General features: G+C 45.3%; 1 protein-coding gene across 4 annotated transcripts in view; it reads left to right on the top strand.

The window, feature by feature from the left end:
* Nucleotides 1–21,291, top strand: part of LOC115151784 (phosphatidylinositol 4-phosphate 5-kinase type-1 gamma) — a 73,588-nt gene that overhangs the window by 30,933 nt on the left and 21,364 nt on the right. For all 4 annotated transcript variants that reach the window (XM_029696005.1, XM_029696007.1, XM_029696006.1 and 1 more), the window contains exons 2-10: nt 7,187–7,218; nt 7,929–8,015; nt 8,719–8,849; nt 9,922–10,039; nt 14,919–15,071; nt 18,887–19,186; nt 19,575–19,774; nt 19,904–19,987; nt 20,825–20,873. In XM_029696005.1, the coding sequence (XP_029551865.1) occupies nt 7,187–7,218; nt 7,929–8,015; nt 8,719–8,849; nt 9,922–10,039; nt 14,919–15,071; nt 18,887–19,186; nt 19,575–19,774; nt 19,904–19,987; nt 20,825–20,873 (1,154 nt within the window). The remainder of the gene's footprint in view (nt 1–7,186; nt 7,219–7,928; nt 8,016–8,718; nt 8,850–9,921; nt 10,040–14,918; nt 15,072–18,886; nt 19,187–19,574; nt 19,775–19,903; nt 19,988–20,824; nt 20,874–21,291) is intronic.

Below are 21,291 nucleotides of genomic sequence, written 5' to 3'. Positions count from 1 at the left end.
TCACGTTGTCCCAGATGACAACATACCTGGGCTGCTCTGGTCCAGCCCTCTGCTCGGCTGGAATGAGGATGCCATGTAGTGTGTCCAGGAATGTGATGAGAAGGGCGGTGTTGTAAACCAAGGTTGGCATGGTGATGGAGGACGACTTGCTGGCTAACGGCTGAACACATGGTGATATTCCCTCCTCGCTGTCCAGAGACATTTACTATGGCACGGTGGCCAATAATGTTCCGTCCCTGTCTTTTGGCTAGGTTGAAGCCAGCCTCATCAATGTAAATATAAACGTGCTGAATTATAGCAGCCTCCTGCTCCAAGACTCTGAAACAGACAACAAGACAATATGTGACATAGACCTAGTAGACCTAGAGCAGTCAATATGGTGAAGCACAATACACTGGATTACAGTACTGCTGATATGATAGTAAATTCACAGTATAGTACTTACTTGCACATATTCATAGCGCTGTTCTTTAACCCTCTCTGAGTTTCGCTCAAATGGCACCCTGTAGACCTGTTTCATCTGGTTTCGGTTTTGCTGTAAGACACAGTCCAATGTAGACAAGCCCACCTGGTGAATGTTATTGAATATTGTGTTGTCTGCAATTATGCGGTTCTAAATTTCTCGTAGTCTAATGGTATTGTTTGCCACCACCATGTTCACAATAGCGGTCTCCTGTTCTGGTGTGAACAGATGGTGTCTTCCACCATGGCCTGGCCATCTCTCAGTTCTGCAGAAGATCCACAAATATGATATGATTGGTTACAGTAAGCTAAAATAATCTATTTTCTTTCCATATGAAATGACATTACTGTAACATTGACCAACAATCACTGAGTAACATAGGCCTACTGATATGTCGGACTGCAGTATACTACAATATACATACATAAAGAGCATAGTGTAGATGGTAGGTAACTTACCGGTTGTCATTTCTGAATGTACAGATGATAGATGTAACCGTGTAGCTGCTCAGGTTGGGCTGAACTCTGCCCAACCTCCCTCACACTCAATCCATGGTTGAGCACATGGTCCACCAATGTGGCCCTGATCTCATCTGAGACAACTGTCCTTCCTCCTCTTCCTCCTCTTCCTCTCACTCCTTCACCTCTAACTCTTGCTTCACCATTGACTTCCATTTTCCTCCAAAACAGGAGAGCTCATCTGTGGCCTTTTTATAGTGCTAAACTCTGATTTCTAAGTGAACAATTCAGCAACTAGTGTTTACACCTGTGAGGAGTGGGTGTTGCTAATTGGTGTATAGAGCTTGGCATTGTGATTGGCGTTGCTTTCCAAAGGGACTAAAGAGATTTTAATTGTGAATGTTGTGCCTAATGTAGAGAACTGTGTGTAGTGTTTTGCAAAGAGTGTGATATAGAATTTAAAACGGGGTGTAAAGCAGGAATTGTGCTTGCAATCTTTCAGACTTGGTTTAGGGATTTGGTACATGAGTTTCAGGTTTCAAGTTCCAATTTTTGTGTGTAAACAATTGGGGAAAAACTGTAAGTATCTTTCTTTGTGTTAAACTTTTTATCGAGTTATTCTCTCCATTCATTCATTTCAGAGCCAGAATGTCATTCCAGGTGTGCTCTTAAGACCCAATAAACAAAACAGGCTTGTCTAGATTGTTCTGAAGAAAATCAACCCAATCAATTGTTACAGCAACCTGCGAGACCGAGCCGACAGTCTTTAAGCACCTCTGGGGACCGATCCCATTGATCTGAACTAGGTCAGACTGACACATGGATAATCAGCTCTCAGAACATATGATGCAGATGCACTCAATCCAGTTGTTTCAATCATAGCAGCATCTAAAAATATCCCAGTTTGGCTTATATAGCGAGGTTTCGCAGTAACACACGGACAAAGTGAGGCGAGGTCACAGTATTACGTCTGGTTTGGCTGTACACTATCCTCTTTATTGATACAGGACATGGTCATTTTGTTTATTGTTTTGTCTTTGTTTAGTCTGGATTGGCTATGATCTCTGTTTGCTCCTGTGTTCAAGACAAATACCCTGATTTAGTGTGTTACTTTTTATTTTTACTATATTTATTGAACTGCACTGTTGGTTAAGGGCTTGTAAGTAAGCATTTCACGGTAAGGTCTACACCTGTAGTATTCGGCGCATGTGACAAATACAATTTGATTTGATTTGGAACGAAGGCAGCATGTGTCTGTTGATTCCAGGCACACGTGCATACTCATAAAAAGCTAGTTGACCTCAATTGGGGAGCCATGGAAACCAGGGAATGGGGAGTGGAGAAGGAGAGCGTGTGCAGTCGCGTCTGGGATGATTTGGCTTTGTTTGTGAGGATGATTGCATGAGAAAGCCAACAGCCGGCACTAAAGTACAATACAGCCATCTTCCATTGACGTCTGAGAGAGAAGGGCCAGGTGTTCTAGAGGAATAATTGTCACTAACACATTAGATGTGAATGAGATGTTAAGTGTCTACAATTTACCATATAAATTCTCCATACTGCAAACCCATAGCAAGAACAGGTGTATATAAATGTATCAGTTGAAGTGTGTGATAGGGAGAGGTACGCCGGTAAGAAGAAGCTGAACTATCACACGCAGTAAGCTTGTTCATTTTCCCCTGATCTGTTCATTTCCGACACTTGGGTGTGGAAATGCGGAGGAAGGGAGAGGAACGAGAGAGAACTAATTTCGTTGATGGCCAGGGGGCCCTAAGGGAGTCACCCTGAGGTAGGTGACTGACGCACATGGAAATGAGAGAGAGGGAGGGGGGAGAGAGAGAGGGAGGGGGGAGAGAGAGGGAGGGAGGGAGGGAGGGGGGAGGGAGAGAGAGAGGGGAGAGAGAGAGGGAGGGAGAGAGAGAGAGGGAGAGCGGGAGGGAGGGAGGGGGGGAGAGAGAGAGAGAGAGGGAGGGTGGAGGGAGGGAGGGGGGAGAGAGAGGGGGGGAGGGGGGAGAGAGAGGGAGGGGGGGAGAGAGAGGGAGGGAGAGAGGGAGGGGGGAGAGAGAGGGAGGGAGGGGGGGAGGGAGAGAGAGAGGGGAGAGAGAGAGGGAGGGAGAGAGAGAGAGGGAGAGGGGGAGGGAGGGAGGGGGGGAGAGAGAGAGAGAGAGGGAGGGTGGAGGGGGGGAGAGAGAGGGGGGGAGGGGAGAGAGGGAGGGGGGGAGAGAGGGGGGGAGGGGGGAGAGAGAGGGGGAGAGAGAGAGGGGGAGGGAGGGAGGGAGAGAGAGAGGGGACAGGACAACTTCAAAATGCCTTTGTCCCATGAATCCCTCCGTCATCCACTACTAAGGGACTTGCTGCTAGAGGCTTTGTGTGGTAAACAAGTGAGCATATTACCTGGTCTGCTTAGTACTTCCCAGGAGTGGTTGGTATTTATTGTGATGAGTATTCTATATTTGCGTATTCTCCCTGTACAGGTTTGGTGGCTGTACTACAGTGCATTCGAAAAGTATTCAGACCCCTTGACTTTTTCCACATTTTGTTACATTATAGCCTGATTCTAAAATTGATTAAATTGGTTTTTTTTTCTCATAAATCTTCATACAATACCTCATAATGACAAAGCAAAAACGGGTACTAGAAATGTAAAAATAAAAAATAGAATAATATTTATCACATTTACATAAGTATTCAGACCTTTACTCAGTACTTTGTTGAAGCACCTTTGGCAGCGATTACAGCCTTGAGTCTTCTTGGGTATGACGCTACAAGCTTGGCACACCTGTGTTTGGGGAGTTTCTCCCATTTCTTCTCTGCAGATCCTCTCAAGCTCTGTCAGGTTGGATGGGGAGCGTCACTGCAGCTAATTTCAGGTCTCTCCAAAGATGTTCGATCAGGTTCAAGTCCGGGCTCTGGCTGGGCCACTCAAGGACGTTCAGAGACTTGTCCCGAAGCCATTCCTGCATTGTCTTGGCTGTGTGCTTAGGGTTGTTGTCCTGTTGGGGTTCTGAGCACTCTGCAGCAGGTTTTCATCAAGGATCTCTCTGTACTTTGCTCCGTTCATCTTTCCCACAACCCTGACTAGTCTTCCAGTTCCTGCCACTGAAAAACATCCCCACAGCATGATGCTGCCACCACCGTGCTTCACCGTAGGGATGGTGCCAGGTTTCCTCCAGACATACCGCTTGGCATTCAGGCCAAAGAGTTTAATCTTGGTTTCATCAGACCAGAGAATCATGTTGCTCAAGGTCTCAGAGTCCTTCAGGTGCCTTTTGGCAAACATTAAGCGGGCTGTCATGTGCCTTTTACTGAGGAGTGTCTTCCGTCTGGCCACTCTACCGTAAAGGCCTAATTGGTGGAGTGTTGCAGAGATGGTTGTCCTTCTGGAAGGTTCTCCCATCTCCACAGACGAACTCTGAAGCTCTGTCATAGTGAACATCGGGTTCTTGATCACCTCCCTGACCAAGGGCCTTCTCCCCTGATTGCTCAGTTTGGCCAGGCCGACAGCTCTAGGAAGAGTTGCTGGTTCCAAACTTGAATGATGGAGGCCACTGTGTTCTTGGGGACCTTAAATGCTGCAGAAATGTTCTACTACCCTTCCACAGATCTGTGCCTCGACACAATCCTGTCTCGGAGCTCTATGGACAATTCCTTCGACACCTCATGACTTGGTTTTTGCTCTGACATGCACTGTCAACTGTTGGACCTGTATAGACAGGTGTGTGCCTTTCGAAATCATGTCCAATCAATTGAATTTACCACAGGTGGACTTCAAGTTGTACAAACTTTTTAAGGATTATTAATGGAAACAGGATGCACCTGAGCTCAATTTTGAGTCTCATAGCAAAGGGTCTGAATTCTTATGTAAATTATTATTATTATTATTATTTTTTATACATTTGATAAAATGTTTTTGATTTGGCATTATGGGGATTTGTGTGTAGATTGATGAGAATAAAAAATATTGAATCCACTTTAGAATAAGGCTAACGTAACAAACTGTGGAAAAAGGGAAAAGGTCTGAATACTTTCCGAATGCACTGTATATGGTGATGGTCCTAACTGGTTCTGCCATGTTATCGACACGGTTTACTGACAAGACCAGTGGTGTTCAAGCTTTTTCAGCGAATAAGAACACCTGTAGCGTAATAAGAACACCTGTAGCGTAATAAGAGCACCTGTAGCGTAATAAGAGCACCTGTAGCGTAATAAGAGCACCTGTAGAGTAATAAGAGCACCTGTAGCGTAATAAGAGCACCTGTAGCGTAATAAGAACACCTGTAGAGTAATAAGAGCACCTGTAGAGTAATAAGAACACCTGTAGCGTAATAAGAGCACCTGTAGCGTAATAAGAGCACCGGTAGAGTAATAAGAGCACCGGTAGAGTAATAAGAGCACCTGTAGAGTAATAAGAACACCTGTAGCGTAATAAGAACACCTGTAGAGTAATAAGAGCACCTGTAGCGTAATAAGAACACCTGTAGAGTAATAAGAGCACCTGTAGCGTAATAAGAGCACCTGTAGCGTAATAAGAGCACCTGTAGAGTAATAAGAGCACCGGTAGAGTAATAAGAGCACCGGTAGAGTAATAAGAGCACCTGTAGAGTAATAAGAGCACCTGTAGAGTAATAAGAGCACCTGTAGCGTAATAAGAGCACCTGTAGAGTAATAAAAACACCTGTAGAGTAATAAGAGCACCTGTAGAGTAATAAGAGCACCGGTAGAGTAATAAGAGCACCTGTAGAGTAATAAGAACACCGGTAGCGTAATAAGAGCACCGGTAGAGTAATAAGAGCACCTGTAGCGTAATAAGAACACCTGTAGCGTAATAAGAACACCTGTAGCGTAATAAGAACACCTGTAGAGTAATAAGAGCACCTGTAGAGTAATAAGAGCACCTGTAGAGTAATAAAAACACCTGTAGAGTAATAAGAGCACCTGTAGAGTAATAAGAACACCTGTAGAGTAATAAGAGCACCTGTAGAGTAATAAGAGCACCGGTAGAGTAATAAGAGCACCTGTAGAGTAATAAGAACACCGGTAGAGTAATAAGAGCACCTGTAGCGTAATAAGAACACCTGTAGAGTAATAAGAGCACCTGTAGAGTAATAAGAGCACCTGTAGAGTAATAAGAACACCTGTAGAGTAATAAGAGCACCTGTAGAGTAATAAGAACACCTGTAGCGTAATAAGAGCACCGGTAGAGTAATAAGAGCACCTGTAGCGTAATAAGAACACCTATAGAGTAATAAGAGCACCTGTAGAGTAATAAGAGCACCTGTAGAGTAATAAGAGCACCTGTAGAGTAATAAGAACACCTGTAGAGTAATAAGAACACCTGTAGAGTAATAAGAACACCTGTAGAGTAATAAGAGCACCTGTAGCGTAATAAGAGCACCTGTAGAGTAATAAGAGCACCTGTAGAGTAATAAGAGCACCGGTAGAGTAATAAGAGCACCTGTAGAGTAATAAGAGCACCTGTAGCGTAATAAGAACACCTGTAGAGTAATAAGAACACCTGTAGAGTAATAAGAACACCTGTAGAGTAATAAGAGCACCTGTAGAGTAATAAGAGCACCGGTAGAGTAATAAGAACACCTGTAGAGTAATAAGAACACATGCAGCTTCTCCCCTTCACAACCTCCTGTCATCACATAGCCTACTCCCTTTGCACGACTGGTATATAACACATTCTCATTCAAAATATATTTTTCTAGGTCATTCCAATTGCATATTTACTGTCTGTGTTAATCATTTTAAATAGACAAGCCTAAAATAACAGTATTGGTCAGTTTTAAACGCCTCAGTCAGTCAGTGTCTTGACTCTTAATGTAACCAGCCCCCTGGCATCTGATGTTCATTCATCCCAGTAGCAGTGTGCTATCTAAACTCCCCTCTTAGTCTACTCCTTCATTATGCTAAGTGAGTTGAGAAATGAGTTACAATTATGGATTTATTTGAGGCTGGCTGAAGAGAACAGGACAGCAGAGCTCACTGATCAATTCCTTTGTTTACGTTGCTCTGTTTTCACATCACATGGCTTTATGAAATGCTAGACCTGGGATAGATGGTACTGACTAGACTACCAGGACGAATATGGATGGTATATTGATTTGGTAACCGCTCCTTCCACTACCTGCCCCCCATTGTTATTTGACACTGTTATTACATAATGTGTACCCTATGGGATTCCTCTTTGTTCCTTCGAACACTGATTATGTGAACTAATGGAATCCCTCATAGGTCTAATGCTCTCTCTCTCTTTCAGATTTTTCTGCTAGAAAAGCACACATCACTGAGGTAGTGTACTTACCTTTACTTGTATTTACCCCAATGACTGTGAAATACAGCTGACTGACATGTCCTCTGTTTAAACCCGCCTCCTACTGTCTGTGTTCTGCTACACACACCATCTCCTGCTACTTTGATCCCCCTGCCTGCACTTCAATCCTTATGCTGTGTGATCTCTCTACTACTACACTCCACATAGAGGCTTCAGTATGCTCGCGGGCAGTGTGGGAATCTTCATAGGTACTGCCCTGGTCATATGCTGTGTTATAAGCCCCTTCCATTTTACACTCAGCCCTGTGATGAGAAGTGCCCACTGTCAGTTTGTCTGTAATCTGGGAGGGGTTAGAAAAATGGGCATAAAGGGGAGACTCAGTTCACTCACAAGGCTTTTTAGTGGCAGATTTACTAAGCGGTAGCACCTGTGTTGAGTTTTCACCTGTAATTATCACAGGAATAGAAGACAAATGAAATCAAAGCAAAAAAAAACATGAAACTGACCCCGTTGTCCTCGTTCTTCTATTGATATTCAGTTTACCTTTCATTCCTCCTTTTATGTGTTGTTCCCTATTGGAAAGAACAGGTGCACACAGGCGCTGCAAACGCTTGATAAACCTGGCCCATAGCTAGGCATCAGATGGTGTTCGTGTTTTCAGCCCATAGAAGTGAGTACAAATCTAAATCTGTGTCTTAACCACTCTGCTCCATCCTCTGGCCAACAGCTGCCTGGTGTCTCAGGCCTACCAGGCCAGGTTAAGAGGATGGGCCACAGGGGAGTGGATGCATCCGGAGAGACCACCTACAAGAAGGTAGGCAGCATCTCCCGATTCAATTACATAGTAATAACATATAGTACCTGCGCCTTGAAATGCCTTACAGCACAGCAGTCAACCTCCCACAAGAGCAAGCAAGCCAAGACACTGGCACAAGAAAGCTCACCTGGTAATGTATACATAATTAGGCTACAGCTATGAGCAAGCAAAGCAGAGAAGCGTGAAAGACTGCATTCTGTATGTTTACATTTACGTCATTTAACAGACACTCTTATCCAGAGTGTGACTTAGAGAACAAATAGGGTTAAGTGCCTTGCTCAAGGGCACGTGTCACCTAGTCGACTCAGGGATTTGAACCAGCAACCTTTTGGTTTCTGACCCAACGCTCTTAACCACTAGGCTACCTGCCGCCTGTTCCACTTATACTAATGTGAGAAGAGATGAAGACACAGCAGAGCAGACACAGTGTGTCTCACTGAAAACCAACCTGATGGAGATCTACTGAGACCTGTCTGTCTGTCTGTCTGTCTGTCTGTCTGTCTGTCTGTCTGTCTGTAGCACATTAGATTATGTGTATTCTGGTGTGCATGGTTTAGCGAGTCAAGGTTTTGTCTCTTCATTGTGGAGTACAGTCCCCTCTGAGAGCTGAACTAATGGAGATAGTAAATCAGAAGATTTCTCAATTCATATAAATGAGCTGCAGTCCACTAACCCCTACTGTCTGTCTCCTCTCCCCCAGACCACGTCCTCTGCCCTGAAAGGTGCCATCCAGCTGGGCATCGGCTACACGGTGGGCAACCTGAGCTCCAAGCCTGAGAGAGACGTCCTCATGCAGGACTTCTATGTGGTAGAGAGCGTCTTCTTTCCCAGGTAACTAAATCAGATCAAAGTTTATTGTTCGCGTACACAGTTCTGCAGATGTTATTGCCAGAGCAGTGAAATGCTTGTTTCTAGCTCCAACAGTGCAGTAATATTTAGCAATGCAATAACAATACACACATAATCCAAAAGTAAAAAACATAACAAGAAATGAAGACATAATATGAACGAACAATGTCAGAGTCCGGAATATAAATATATATGTATGTGAATGGTGTGTATTGGCTGTATGGACAGTATATTCCTAGAAAAGGTATATACAGCAGTAGTTAACTGCCAACCACACCATCAGGACAGTCATTAGAACGAGACAGTCATGTCCTCCAGACCTCGGACCAACCACACCATCAGGACAGTCATTAGAACGAGACAGTCATGTCCTCCAGGCCTCGGACCAACCACACCATCAGGACAGTCATTAGAACGAGACAGTCATGTCCTCCAGACCTCGAACCAACCACACCATCAGGACAGTCATTAGAACGAGACAGTCATGTCCTCCAGACCTCGAACCAACCACACCATCAGGACAGTCATTAGAACGAGACAGTCATGTCCTCCAGGCCTCGGACCAACCACACCATCAGGACAGTCATTAGAACGAGACAGTCATGTCCTCCAGGCCTCGGACCAACCACACCATCAGGACAGTCATTAGAACGAGACAGTCATGTCCTCCAGACCTCGGACCAACCACACCATCAGGACAGTCATTAGAACGAGACAGTCATGTCCTCCAGACCTCGAACCAACCACACCATCAGGACAGTCATTAGAACGAGACAGTCATGTCCTCCAGGCCTCGGACCAACCACACCATCAGGACAGTCATTAGAACGAGACAGTCATGTCCTCCAGGCCTCGGACCAACCACACCATCAGGACAGTCATTAGAACGAGACAGTCATGTCCTCCAGGCCTCGGACCAATCACATCCCTGATCCCGGATATGTTATTTTGATTGAAAGCAATATATATTCATATATTTACACTAGAATAGTTCCTTAGTTCATACATAGTTGTCCCGTATCTAAAAGTTTTTCTCCCCTTCTCCCCCTTCCAGTGAAGGCAGCAACCTGACTCCAGCCCACCACTTCCCAGACTTCCGCTTTAAGACATACGCTCCTGTGGCCTTCCGCTACTTCAGGGAGCTCTTTGGGATCAGGCCCGATGACTACCTGGTAAGAATATGAAAATCTACCATTTTTCAACCATGACAACAGACATGAACACATTGCATGACGTTAACATATTAGATGATCAGAATGAACAGACAAGCAGTCATTTGATAGGCCAATGTTGTGGAACAGATAGGAATGGTTTTAGGATGGCTAGTGCACCAATTCCTGATCCCACTGAAGCAGCTCTCTGTACACAAGCTGTTCAGAGGCTCCCTGTATAGAGAGACAGAGGCAGAAGGCTTGGTTTCCAGTGTCCTGTTCTTGGGCCTTGGCCCACACTCCCACAGCCTGCTGCCCACTCCCTCCCTCTCAGTCCAGCCTGCTGCCCACTCCCTCCCTCTCAGTCCAGCCTGCTGCCCACTCCCTCCCTCTCAGTCCAGCCTGCTGCCCACTCCCTCCCTCTCAGTCCAGCCTGCTGCCCACTCCCTCCCTCTCAGTCCAGCCTGCTGCCCACTCCCTCCCTCTCAGTCCAGCCTGCTGCCCACTCCCTCCCTCTCAGTCCAGCCTGCTGCCCACTCCCTCCCTCTCAGTCCAGCCTGCTGCCCACTCCCTCCCTCTCAGTCCAGCCTGCTGCCCACTCCCTCCCTCTCAGTCCAGCCTGCTGCCCACTCCCTCCCTCTCAGTCCAGGTCTGCTGTCATCAGTGAGCAGCATAGCAAGCTCTGTAGCACCCTGACTGGGAGTGTGATCTCCCCCACCAGACAGGCAGGCACCCCGGCACGCCTGGAGAGAGACTGGGAAGAGAATCAGGAGAGACGGGAGGGACAGGGAGGGTTGGAGAGAATGAGGAGATTTTGGGAGAGGGAGAGATGAGCAAAGAAATACTGTGTGGATGAATAGGGATATTAGGCAGGAAGAAGAACAGAATAGGGAGGGTGAGAGGAGAAACGGTATGCAGAGAGGAGGAGGGCTGGGGAGGGCCAGAGAAGGGTTGGGTAGGGTTGAGGAGAGGGGGAAGGTATAAGAAGGATGGGTAGAGATGGTTAGGGCCAGACGAGGCCTGGTGGAAAGGTCAAGGAGGAGGCCGGGTGAGTCACCGCTCCTCCCTGAGTGGTCAGCAGTCTAGAAGCTCCACAGCACACACATACAGTGCATTCAGACCCCTTGACTTTTTCCACATTTTGTTAGGTTGCAACCTTATTATAAAATGTATTACATCGTTTTTTTCCCTCATCATTCTACACACAATACCCCATAATGACAAAGCAAAAACTGTTTTTTTAGAAATGTTTGCTAATTTAAAAAAATATATATTAAAACTGAAATATCACATTTACATAAGTATTCAGACCCTTTAGTCAGTACTTTGTTGAAGTCCCTTTGGCAGTGATTACAGCGTAGAGTCTTCTTGGGTATGACGCTACAAGCTTGGCAAACCTGTATTTTGGGAATTTCTCCCATTCTTCTCTGCAGATCCTCTCATGCTCTGTCAGGTTGGATGGGGAGCATTGCTGAACACCTATTTTCAGGTCTCTCCAGAGATGTTCGATCGGGTTCAAGTCCGAGCTTTGGCTGGGCCACTCAAGGACATTCAGAGACTTGTCCCGAAGCCACTCCTGTGATGTCTTGGCTGTGTGCTTAGGGTTGTTGTCCTGTTGGAAGGTGAACCTTCGCCCCAGTCTGAGGTCCTGAGCGCTCTGGAGCAGGTTTTCATCAAGGATCTCTCTGTACTTTTCTCCGTTCATCTTTGCCTCGATCCTGACTAGTCTCCCAGTCCCTGCCGCTGAAAAACATCCCCATAGCATGATGCTGCCACCACCATGCTTCACTGTAGCGATGGTGCCAGGATTGCTCCAGGCGTGATGCTAGGCATTCAGGCCATAGAGTTCAACCTTGGTTTCATCAGACCAGAGAATTTTGCTATTCATGGTCTGAGAGTCTTTAGGTGCCTTTTGGCAAACTCCAAGTGGGCTGTTATGTGTCTTACTGAGGAGTGGCTTCCTTCTGGCCACTACATAAAGGCCTGATTGGTGGAGGGCTGCAGAGATGGTTGTCCTTCTGGAAGGTTCACCCATCTCCACAGAGGAACTCTAGAGCTCTGTCAAAGTGACCATTGAGTTTTTGGTCACCTCCCTGACCAAGGCCCTTCTCCCCTGATTGTTCAGTTTGACCGGGCGGCGAGCTCAAGGAAGAGTCTTGGTGGTTCCAAACTTCTTCAATTTAAGGATGATAGAGGCCTCTGTGTTCTTAGGGAACTTTGATGCTGCAGAAATGTTTTGGTACCCTTCCCCAGATCTGGGGCTCCCGAGTGGCGCAGCGGTCTAAGGCACTGCATCTCAGTGCTAGAGGCATCACTGCAGTCCCTGGTTTGAATCCAGGTTGCGTCACATCCGGCCGTGATTGGGAGTCCCATAGGGCAGGGCGCACAATTGGCCCAGCGTCGTCCGGATTTGGCCGGGGTAGGCCGTCATTGTAAATAAGAATTTGTTCTTAACTGACTTGCCTAGTTAAATAAAATAAAGAAATAAAATCTGTGCCTCAACACAATCCTGTCTCGGAGCTCTATGGACAATTCCTTTGACCTCATGGCTTGGTTTTTGCTCTGACATGCACTTTCAACTATGGGACCTTGTATAGACAGGTGTGTGCCTTTCCAAATTATGTCCAATCAATTGAATTTACCACAGGTGGACTCCAATCAAGTTGTAGAAGCATCTCAAGGATGATCAATGGAAACAGGATGCACCTGAGCTCAATTTCAAGTCTCATAGCAAAGGGTCTGAATACTTATGTAAATAAGGTATTTCTGTTTATTTTTTTTATATATATACATTTGTGTATATATACATTTACAAAAATGTCTAAACCTGTTTTCACTTTGTCATTATGGGGTATTGTGTGTAATTGCTGAGGAAATTGTTTTCTTTAATCCATTTCAGAATAAGGCTGTAACGTAACAAAATGTGGAAGAAGTCAAGGGGTCCGAATACTTTCTGAATGCACTGTACCTCTGATTATTGTGCGTGCCGTGTCTCTGTCTCTGTCTCTGCCGTGTCCTTGTGAGTTTCGATATGCCATAATAATGCAGTCAAAGTGTGTGTGTGAGTGTGACAGGCACAGCGTCACCCCTCATGGCCCTTGTCACATTGTATCAGTGTTGCCTGACTGGCTGTGTGTGTGTTCGTCTGTGAACATGCCCCTCCTGCCTTCTAGACGATATGATTATACAACTGCCTGTGTTTTAGGCTGCTGTCACGCTCCTGTGTGTATTAGGTGTCTGTCTCACTCTGAGGGTGTGTGTATGTGTGTGTGTGCGCGCACCCGCGGGTGGGTGTGTGTGTGTGTGTGTGTGTGTGTGTGTGTGTGTGTGTGTGTGTGTGTGTGTGTGTGTGTGTGTGTGTGTGTGTGTGTGTGTGTGTGTGTGTGTGTGTGTGTGTGTGTGGCTGGCCCTGGGTGTGTGTGCTGTGTTCCTGCCTCTACGATTAATCACAGTGCCTGGAGCTCAAGCTCTCTGCACTCAGGGTCTTGCTCTCCCTTCCTTCCTGCCTCACTCTCTCTCTCACTCTCTCAATTCTCTCTCTCTTCACTCTCTCACCCTTTCTCCCTTCCTCCATTCTCATCTCTCTCTGTTTATTTCTTTCTCTTTTCCCCTCTCCCCTTCTTTCTTTCTCTCATTTTCTCTCTCCTTCTTCCTCTCTCTTGTGCTCTCTCTCGCTCTCTCCCTCCTCTCTCTCTCATCTTCCCCTCCCCTTGCCATCCCCTGTTCCCCATACTATCTGATAGGGATACGCCTGCAAGAAGGGATGATTAATCAGGCTGTGCATTTCAGAGGGTGATGGATTGTGGTGAAACAATTAAAAGCTTATTATCTAATCCCCAAAAGTTATTTGTTTTCAATCTGACAATTTATAATTTCAATTGGTTAAAAGCACTGAAAACATACAATCTGACCAGTGTATCTCTGTCTTTTGTCACTGTGTGGTGTGTGTGGCCCTCTATCCCACAGCCTGCTGCCCACTCCCTCCCTCTATCCCACAGCCTGCTACCCACTCCCTCCCTCTCAGTCCAGCCTGCTGCCCACTCCCTCCCTCTCAGTCCAGCCTGCTGCCCACTCCCTCCCTCTCAGTCCAGCCTGCTGCCCACTCCCTCCCTCTCCGTCCAGCCTGCTGCCCACTCCCTCCCTCTCAGTCCAGCCTGCTGCCCACTCCCTCCCTCTCAGTCCAGCCTGCTGCCCACTCCCTCCCTCTCAGTCCAGCCTGCTGCCCACTCCCTCCCTCTCAGTCCAGCCTGCTGCCCACTCCCTCCCTCTCAGTCCAGCCTGCTGCCCACTCCCTCCCTCTCAGTCCAGGTCTGCTGTCATCAGTGAGCAGCATAGCAAGCTCTGTAGCACCCTGACTGGGAGTGTGATCTCCCCCACCAGACAGCCAGGCACCCCGGCACGCCTGGAGAGAGACTGGGAAGAGAATCAGGAGAGACGGGAGGGACAGGGAGGGTTGGAGAGAATGAGGAGATTTTGGGAGAGGGAGAGATGAGCAAAGAAATACTGTGTGGATGAATAGGGATATTAGGCAGGAAGAAGAACAGAATAGGGAGGGTGAGAGGAGAAACGGTATGCAGAGAGGAGGAGGGCTGGGGAGGGCCAGAGAAGGGTTGGGTAGGGTTGAGGAGAGGGGGAAGGTATAAGAAGGATGGGTAGAGATGGTTAGGGCCAGACGAGGCCTGGTGGAAAGGTCAAGGAGGAGGCAGGGTGAGTCACCGCTCCTCCCTGAGTGGTCAGCAGTCTAGAAGCTCCACAGCACACACATACCTCCGATTAGTGTGTGTGTGATGTGTGTCTCTGTGTATGTATACTTGTCGGAGTAGGATACATGCATGTACTTGTGTGTGTTTCAATATGCCATAATAATGCAGTCAGAGTGTATGTGTCTCTGTGTCTGCAGTACTCCCTGTGTAACGAGCCTCTGATTGAGTTGTCCAACCCTGGGGCCAGTGGCTCTGTGTTCTACCTGACCAAGGACGATGAGTTCATCATCAAGACCGTCATGCACAAGGAGGCCGAGTTTCTACAGAAGCTGCTGCCTGGCTACTACATGGTGAGATATGACCCTACACACACACACACACACACACACACACACACACACACACACACACACGCTGCATCATTCCACTCACTCACATACTACTCACAAGAGGCAATTTTTCCTGATGAATCGCACATCTCGTCGGTCCTTGTCACGTATTGGCTATTGCAGCAGATGACCACACAGGTTCCACTCCTATCAGCTGAAAACAAGAAGTGCCTCCACTGGACAATTGAGGAGTGGAAAACATTGCCTGATGAATCCCTGTTCTGTTGCATCATGCTGATGGCAGAGTTAGGATTTGGGTCCATGGCCCCATGCTGCCTGGTGTCAAAAGTACAGGCTGGTGGTGTAATGGTGTGGGGGATGTTTTCCTGGCACACGTTAAATCCCTTGATACCAATTGAGCAAAGTTTCCATCCCCCTGAGAATTCAGGCTGTTCTGGAGGCAAAGCGGGGTCCGACCAGGTACTAGTGTATGTCCATGTTTCTATTTTAGATTTCTATTTTCCGTGGGGATAAGCTTGTGTATATTCATGTACTAACAGGCACTGAAACCAAGCAGGAATTTACCCACGTTTGAAGGGAAATGCCCTCAAGCATTAGTATATGACAACAGGAAGACATTTACACTGACCTTTTCCACCATTTTGGCTCCAGACCATTGCAGTTACACGATTCCAATGGGTGTTAGGTGTGCGTGCTAATGAGCCATGAGGGATTGTGAGCCATGCGGGTTCACTGTGGCCTGAGGCCATAGCAGACTGAGACTGAGACTGAGACACATAGTGGGGACAGGCAGGCAGGCACATACACAGAGAGGCAATAGAACAGCTCTACACGTCTGCTGCAGCTGACAGGACTGGGTTGGTGCAGCTGACAGGACTGGGTTGGGCTGGGGGCATGATGTTAAACATGGTGATGTAACAAACGTCAGTGCCACCCCCTCACACTTGTTTTCCACTCTCTCATGGCATCATTCTACATGCCTGTTTTCCCCCCATACTTTTCTATTTATATTTCTCTCTCACCCTCTCACATCTCTTTCTCTCCCTCACATCTTTCTCTCCCTCTCTATTAGAGGTCGACCGATTATGCTTTTTCAACGCTGATACCGATTATTGGAGGGCCAAAAAAGCCGGTACCGACTAATCGGCCGATATTTATATATATATTTGTAATAATGACAATTACAACAACACTGAATGATCACTTTTATTTTAACTTAATATAATACATCAATAAAATCAACTTAGTCTCAAATAAATAATGAAACATGTTCAATTTGGTTTAAATAATGCAAAAACAAAGTGTTGGAGAAGAAAGTAAAAGTGCAATATGTGCCATGTAAGAAAGCTAACGTTTAAGTTCCTTGCTCAGAACATGAGAACATATGAAAGCTGGTGGTTCCTTTTAACACAAGTCTTCAATATTCCCAGGTAAGAAGTTTTAGGTTGTAGTTATTATAGGAATTATAGGACTATTTCTCTCTATACGATTTGTATTTCATATACCTTTGACTATTGGATGTTCTTATAGGCACTATAGTATTGCCAGCCTAATCTCGGGAGTTGATAGGCTTGAAGTCATAAACAGCGCAATGCTTGAAGCACAGCGAAGAGCTGCTGGCAAATGCAGGAAAGTGCTGTTTGAATGAATGCTTACGAGCCTACTGCTGCCTACGACCGCTCAGTCAGACTGCTGTATCAAATCATAGACTTAATTATAATATAATAACACAGAAATACGAGCCTTAGGTCATTAATATGGTCAAATCCGGGAACTATCATTTTGAAAACAACATTTATACTTTCAGTGAAATACGGAACCGTTCCGTATTTTATCTAACAGGTGGCATCCCTAAGTCTAAATATTCCTGTTACATTGCACAACCTTCAATGTTATTTCATAATTATGTACAATTCTGACAAATTAATTACGGTCTTTGTTAGGAAGAAATGGTCTTCACAGAACGCAAGAGAAGTGACACAATTTCCCTAGTTAAAAGAAATTCATGTTAGCAGGCAATATTAACTAAATATGCAGGTTTAAAAATATATACTTGTGTATTGATTTTAAGAAAGGCGTTGATGTTTATGGTTAGGTACACATTGGTGCAACGACAGTGCTTTTTTCGCGAATGCGCTTGTTACATCCCCCATTTGGCGAAGTAGGCTGTGATTCAATGGTAAATTAACAGGCACTGCATTGATTATGTGCAACGCAGGACAAGCTAGATAAACTAGTAATATCATCAACCATGTGTAGTTAACTAGTGATTATGTTAAGACTGATTGTTTTTTATAAGGTAAGTTTAATGCTAGCTAGCAACTTACCTTGGCTCCTTGCTGCACTCGCATAACAGGTAGTAAGCCTGCCACGCAGTCTCCTCGTGGAGTGCAATGTAATCGGCCATAATCGGTGTCCAAAAATGCCGATTACTGATTGTTATGAAAACTTGAAATCGGCCCTAATTAATCAGCCATTCCGATTAATCGGTGGACCTCTACTCTCTATCCCCCTTTTTCATTCCCTGTTTTCTCTCTCATGTGTCTCTCTCTTGTTGACTTGTCAGTGCTGTGCCCTCCACTCAGGGACAGAGGGGGCATGTGTTGCTGGATGATGGGGATTCACTCCCTCTGTTTCTCTCTGTCTCATGCCCCCAGTCTGTCTCTCTTGTGAAGATCACTGGCTGTGGCCTAAAAGCCTGAAGGCCTTACTGCTTGCTGTTGGAGCCCTGTGACTCCTCCTTCCTCCTTCCCCTGTCTCTCTGTCTGTCTCTTCCCGTCTCTCTCCCTCCTCTCTCTCTCTGTGTCTGCCAGGAGTTGCAGTCTTTGAGTGCATAAGAAGCTGGCTCCTGGTAATTACTTTAATGGGATTCTGTCATTACTTTTAATGTTCAAGGAACGTGTGTAGCTTGGCTAACCTCACTTATTTTGGTTGACTACTTAAATATTTAAAGCAGAGTGATGATAAGGAGATAGTTTTACGAAATTGTGAATTAGGTTAGTTTAAACGTCTCGTACTTTGGGTTACTGCTTTTGGTATTTTTTGTCTACTCTTGTGTTGTGAATATTTTGAAGGGGTGAGGTTGGTTTGGTCTTGAGGAATCATGTGGTACTGTGACGGAGCTGGCCTTACTCAATCACCTAAAGGGATACTTTGGGATTTTGGCAATGAGGATACCATTTTTATGTTTCTGCGTGCAGTTTGAAGTTGCTAACTAGCGTTAGCGCAATGACTAAAGTATCTGCTAGGTAGCATGCTAGTACATACCCATAGACTTCCAGTCATTACATCCTTGAAACTAGACACAGAGACATAACTCCCAAGTGGCGCAGCGGTCTAAGGCCATGATTGGGAGTCCCATAGGGCGGCGCACAATTGGCCCAGCATTGTTAGGGTTCGGCTGGGGTAGGCCGTCATTATAAAATAAGAATTTGTTCTTAACTGACTTGCCTAGTTAAATAAAGGTTAAATAACATTTGTATCCATGAGTTAATCGGACTCTGGGGAACTAGATAAAGGGCCTCATTGCCAAAATCCTGAAATATCCATTTAAAAAGGCTTAAAAACAAAGACTGAGATAAAAACTGTTCAAAATGGTTGTATTTATTGCCTTTGCAGATCAAGTTAAAACCATAAAAAAACTGTGGCTCACAAACATTGCAGGCACATCTATTTAAAATAGGTTACCTAATTACCAGGGTTAAAATGAAAGGTGCCATATCATGGACTGTTTTCTCCAATACTATCCTGTGCTCTTGGTAATGTTGGTCTTTTTCTTACTGCATCTTTCTCTCTCTCTTCCTCCTTCTCTCCAGAACCTCAACCAGAACCCTCGTACCTTGCTCCCCAAGTTCTTCGGCCTGTACTGCATCCAGTCTGGCGGTAAGAACATCCGCATGGTGGTCATGAACAATGTTCTACCGCGCGCCGTCCGCATGCACCTCAAGTTCGACCTAAAGGGCTCCACGTACAAACGCTGTGCCTCCAAGAAGGAGAGACAGAAGGCCAAGCCCACCTTCAAAGACCTGGACTTCATGCAGGACCTGCAGGACGGCCTGATGCTGGACCAGGATATGTACAGCGCTCTGGTCAAGACCCTGCAGAGAGACTGTCTGGTGAGGAGAACAAGCCAGGTTTAGGACCCATTGCTATCAGGGTTTAAATTACACATTGACATCATTTTAAACTTAGCATCTACAGTTGAGGGCACTAAAAAGTTACTTGCTGCAGCAAGGTATATTGTTAATATTGTCAATTCCTTTGACGTCGAGCAGCAAGTTATTAATTAAATATATTTCTGAAATATGCCCCTGACTGTGCAGTTACATCCACTGTGAAGCAAATGTTTTATACTACGCTGCAGTACAGGTTAACGTTTTAATACCCCATTTGTAATAGAAAAGATCATTGAGAAGGACCCCATTGATGTGTGGACCAATCATAGGGCTGATAGGCCTAGCTCAGTCCTATAACTGAAACCTATATATCTGTATGTATTTCCAGGTGCTGGAGAGCTTTAAGATCATGGACTACAGCTTGCTGCTGGGGGTCCATAACATCGACCAGGCAGAGCGGGAGCAGCAGATGGAGGGAGGAGAGAAGGATGAGAAGAGGCCCGTGGCCCAGAAGGCCCTCTACTCCACCGCCATGGAGTCCATCCAGGGAGGGGCCGCCTGCGGAGAGTCTATCGACACCGACGACACGTGAGTGACTGACATGTGACCGGCTGGGGTGTTTGACTGTTGCTAGCTGTTTCCTTGTAGCTCTCTCTACCCTCTCTGTTTGTCAGTGCCACTCTTTGTATCTCACTATCTCTTCATGTTTGTCTGTAGGATGGGCGGCATCCCAGCAGTCAACGGGAAAGGAGAGCGTCTACTCCTCTACATCGGAATCATCGACATCCTGCAATCCTACAGGTAATTACAAATGTCATATAAATCATACAGAATCGTGTTCATTAGGTCACACTGTAGCAAAACGTTTTGGAACGGAAACGAAAACTAACGTTTCTTATTGGACAAGTTCAGGTAGTCCCTATCTGTAGCAGTATATTTTTTTATCTTTGGTGCCTAATAAATGTGACCCAGGTAACTATATTATAACACTATCTGTCTTGTAGAATCAACCCGCCAGCATCATAAGATGATAAAATATTCAGCCTCCATCAGCGTATAAAACAACAGCCTGTAGCGTGGCTGGTTGACGCTGTTTATATTTGTCTCTGTGACCTTAACCCCCTAAGGTCGATGTCCGCGCCCCCGTGAAAATCGAATTAGCATAATACAAAAATCAAAAGTCTAAAAAAATGTATGGAAGTATATATGGAGACTATTTAGTGACAAAAATAAGGGGTTCAATACATGTCCCAAAAAATAACAAATGTTTCTTATATCTCTCAGATATAGGACAGACACTTTAGAACAAATTTCCTTTCGATGTTTTTTGGGGGACTATCTGTTGCTCCATGTGCTGAATCTGTTATTCAACACGTTTGTATGGGCTAATAGCAGTAAGGCCAAATCATTGTTTTTTCATGAAATCATTTTTCGTTATATTTTTTTGATACTTCAAAGGGTCTAAACATTCAAAATCAAATAGCAAAATTATCCTTGGTATGACCTTCTTAAAGCAATTCCATATAGCTTAGTAGTACCCCCACCCCAACTCCGATTTAGACAGGGCTAAGACTCTAACGGGTTAATCCATTTTTAATAACAAACGTTTTTAAGTGTTGTTTCTCTTTCTGGCTCCAGATTAATAAAGAAACTGGAGCACACGTGGAAGGCTTTGGTTCACGATGGGGTGAGTTTAACCTTCATAATGAGCCTTCTTTATTTGTATTTCCTAGTACAGTCAGTCTGGGCTATGTAATCATATCTGAGCTCTTTATGAACACAGTCATTAACAATATACAGTGCCTTCGGAATGTATTCACACCCCTTGACCTTTTCCACATTTTGTTACATTACATCCTTATTCTAAAATGTATTAAATAGTTTTTTTCCCTCATCAATCTACACACAATACCTCATAATGACAAAGCATTAACAGGTTTTTAGAAATGTTTGTGAATTTATTAAAAATAAAAAACGGATATTACATTCATAAGTATTCAGACAATTTACTCAGTACTTTGTTGAAGCACTTTTGGCAGCGATTAAAGCATTGAGTCTTCTTGGGTATGACGCTACAAGCTGGGCACACCTATATTTGGGGAGTT

Source organism: Salmo trutta, chromosome 17, assembly GCF_901001165.1.
Source record: "Salmo trutta chromosome 17, fSalTru1.1, whole genome shotgun sequence".
Taxonomy (NCBI): domain Eukaryota; kingdom Metazoa; phylum Chordata; class Actinopteri; order Salmoniformes; family Salmonidae; genus Salmo; species Salmo trutta.
The sequence above is the reverse complement of the archived record's forward strand: the minus strand, read 5'-3'. Positions and strand labels throughout refer to the sequence as shown.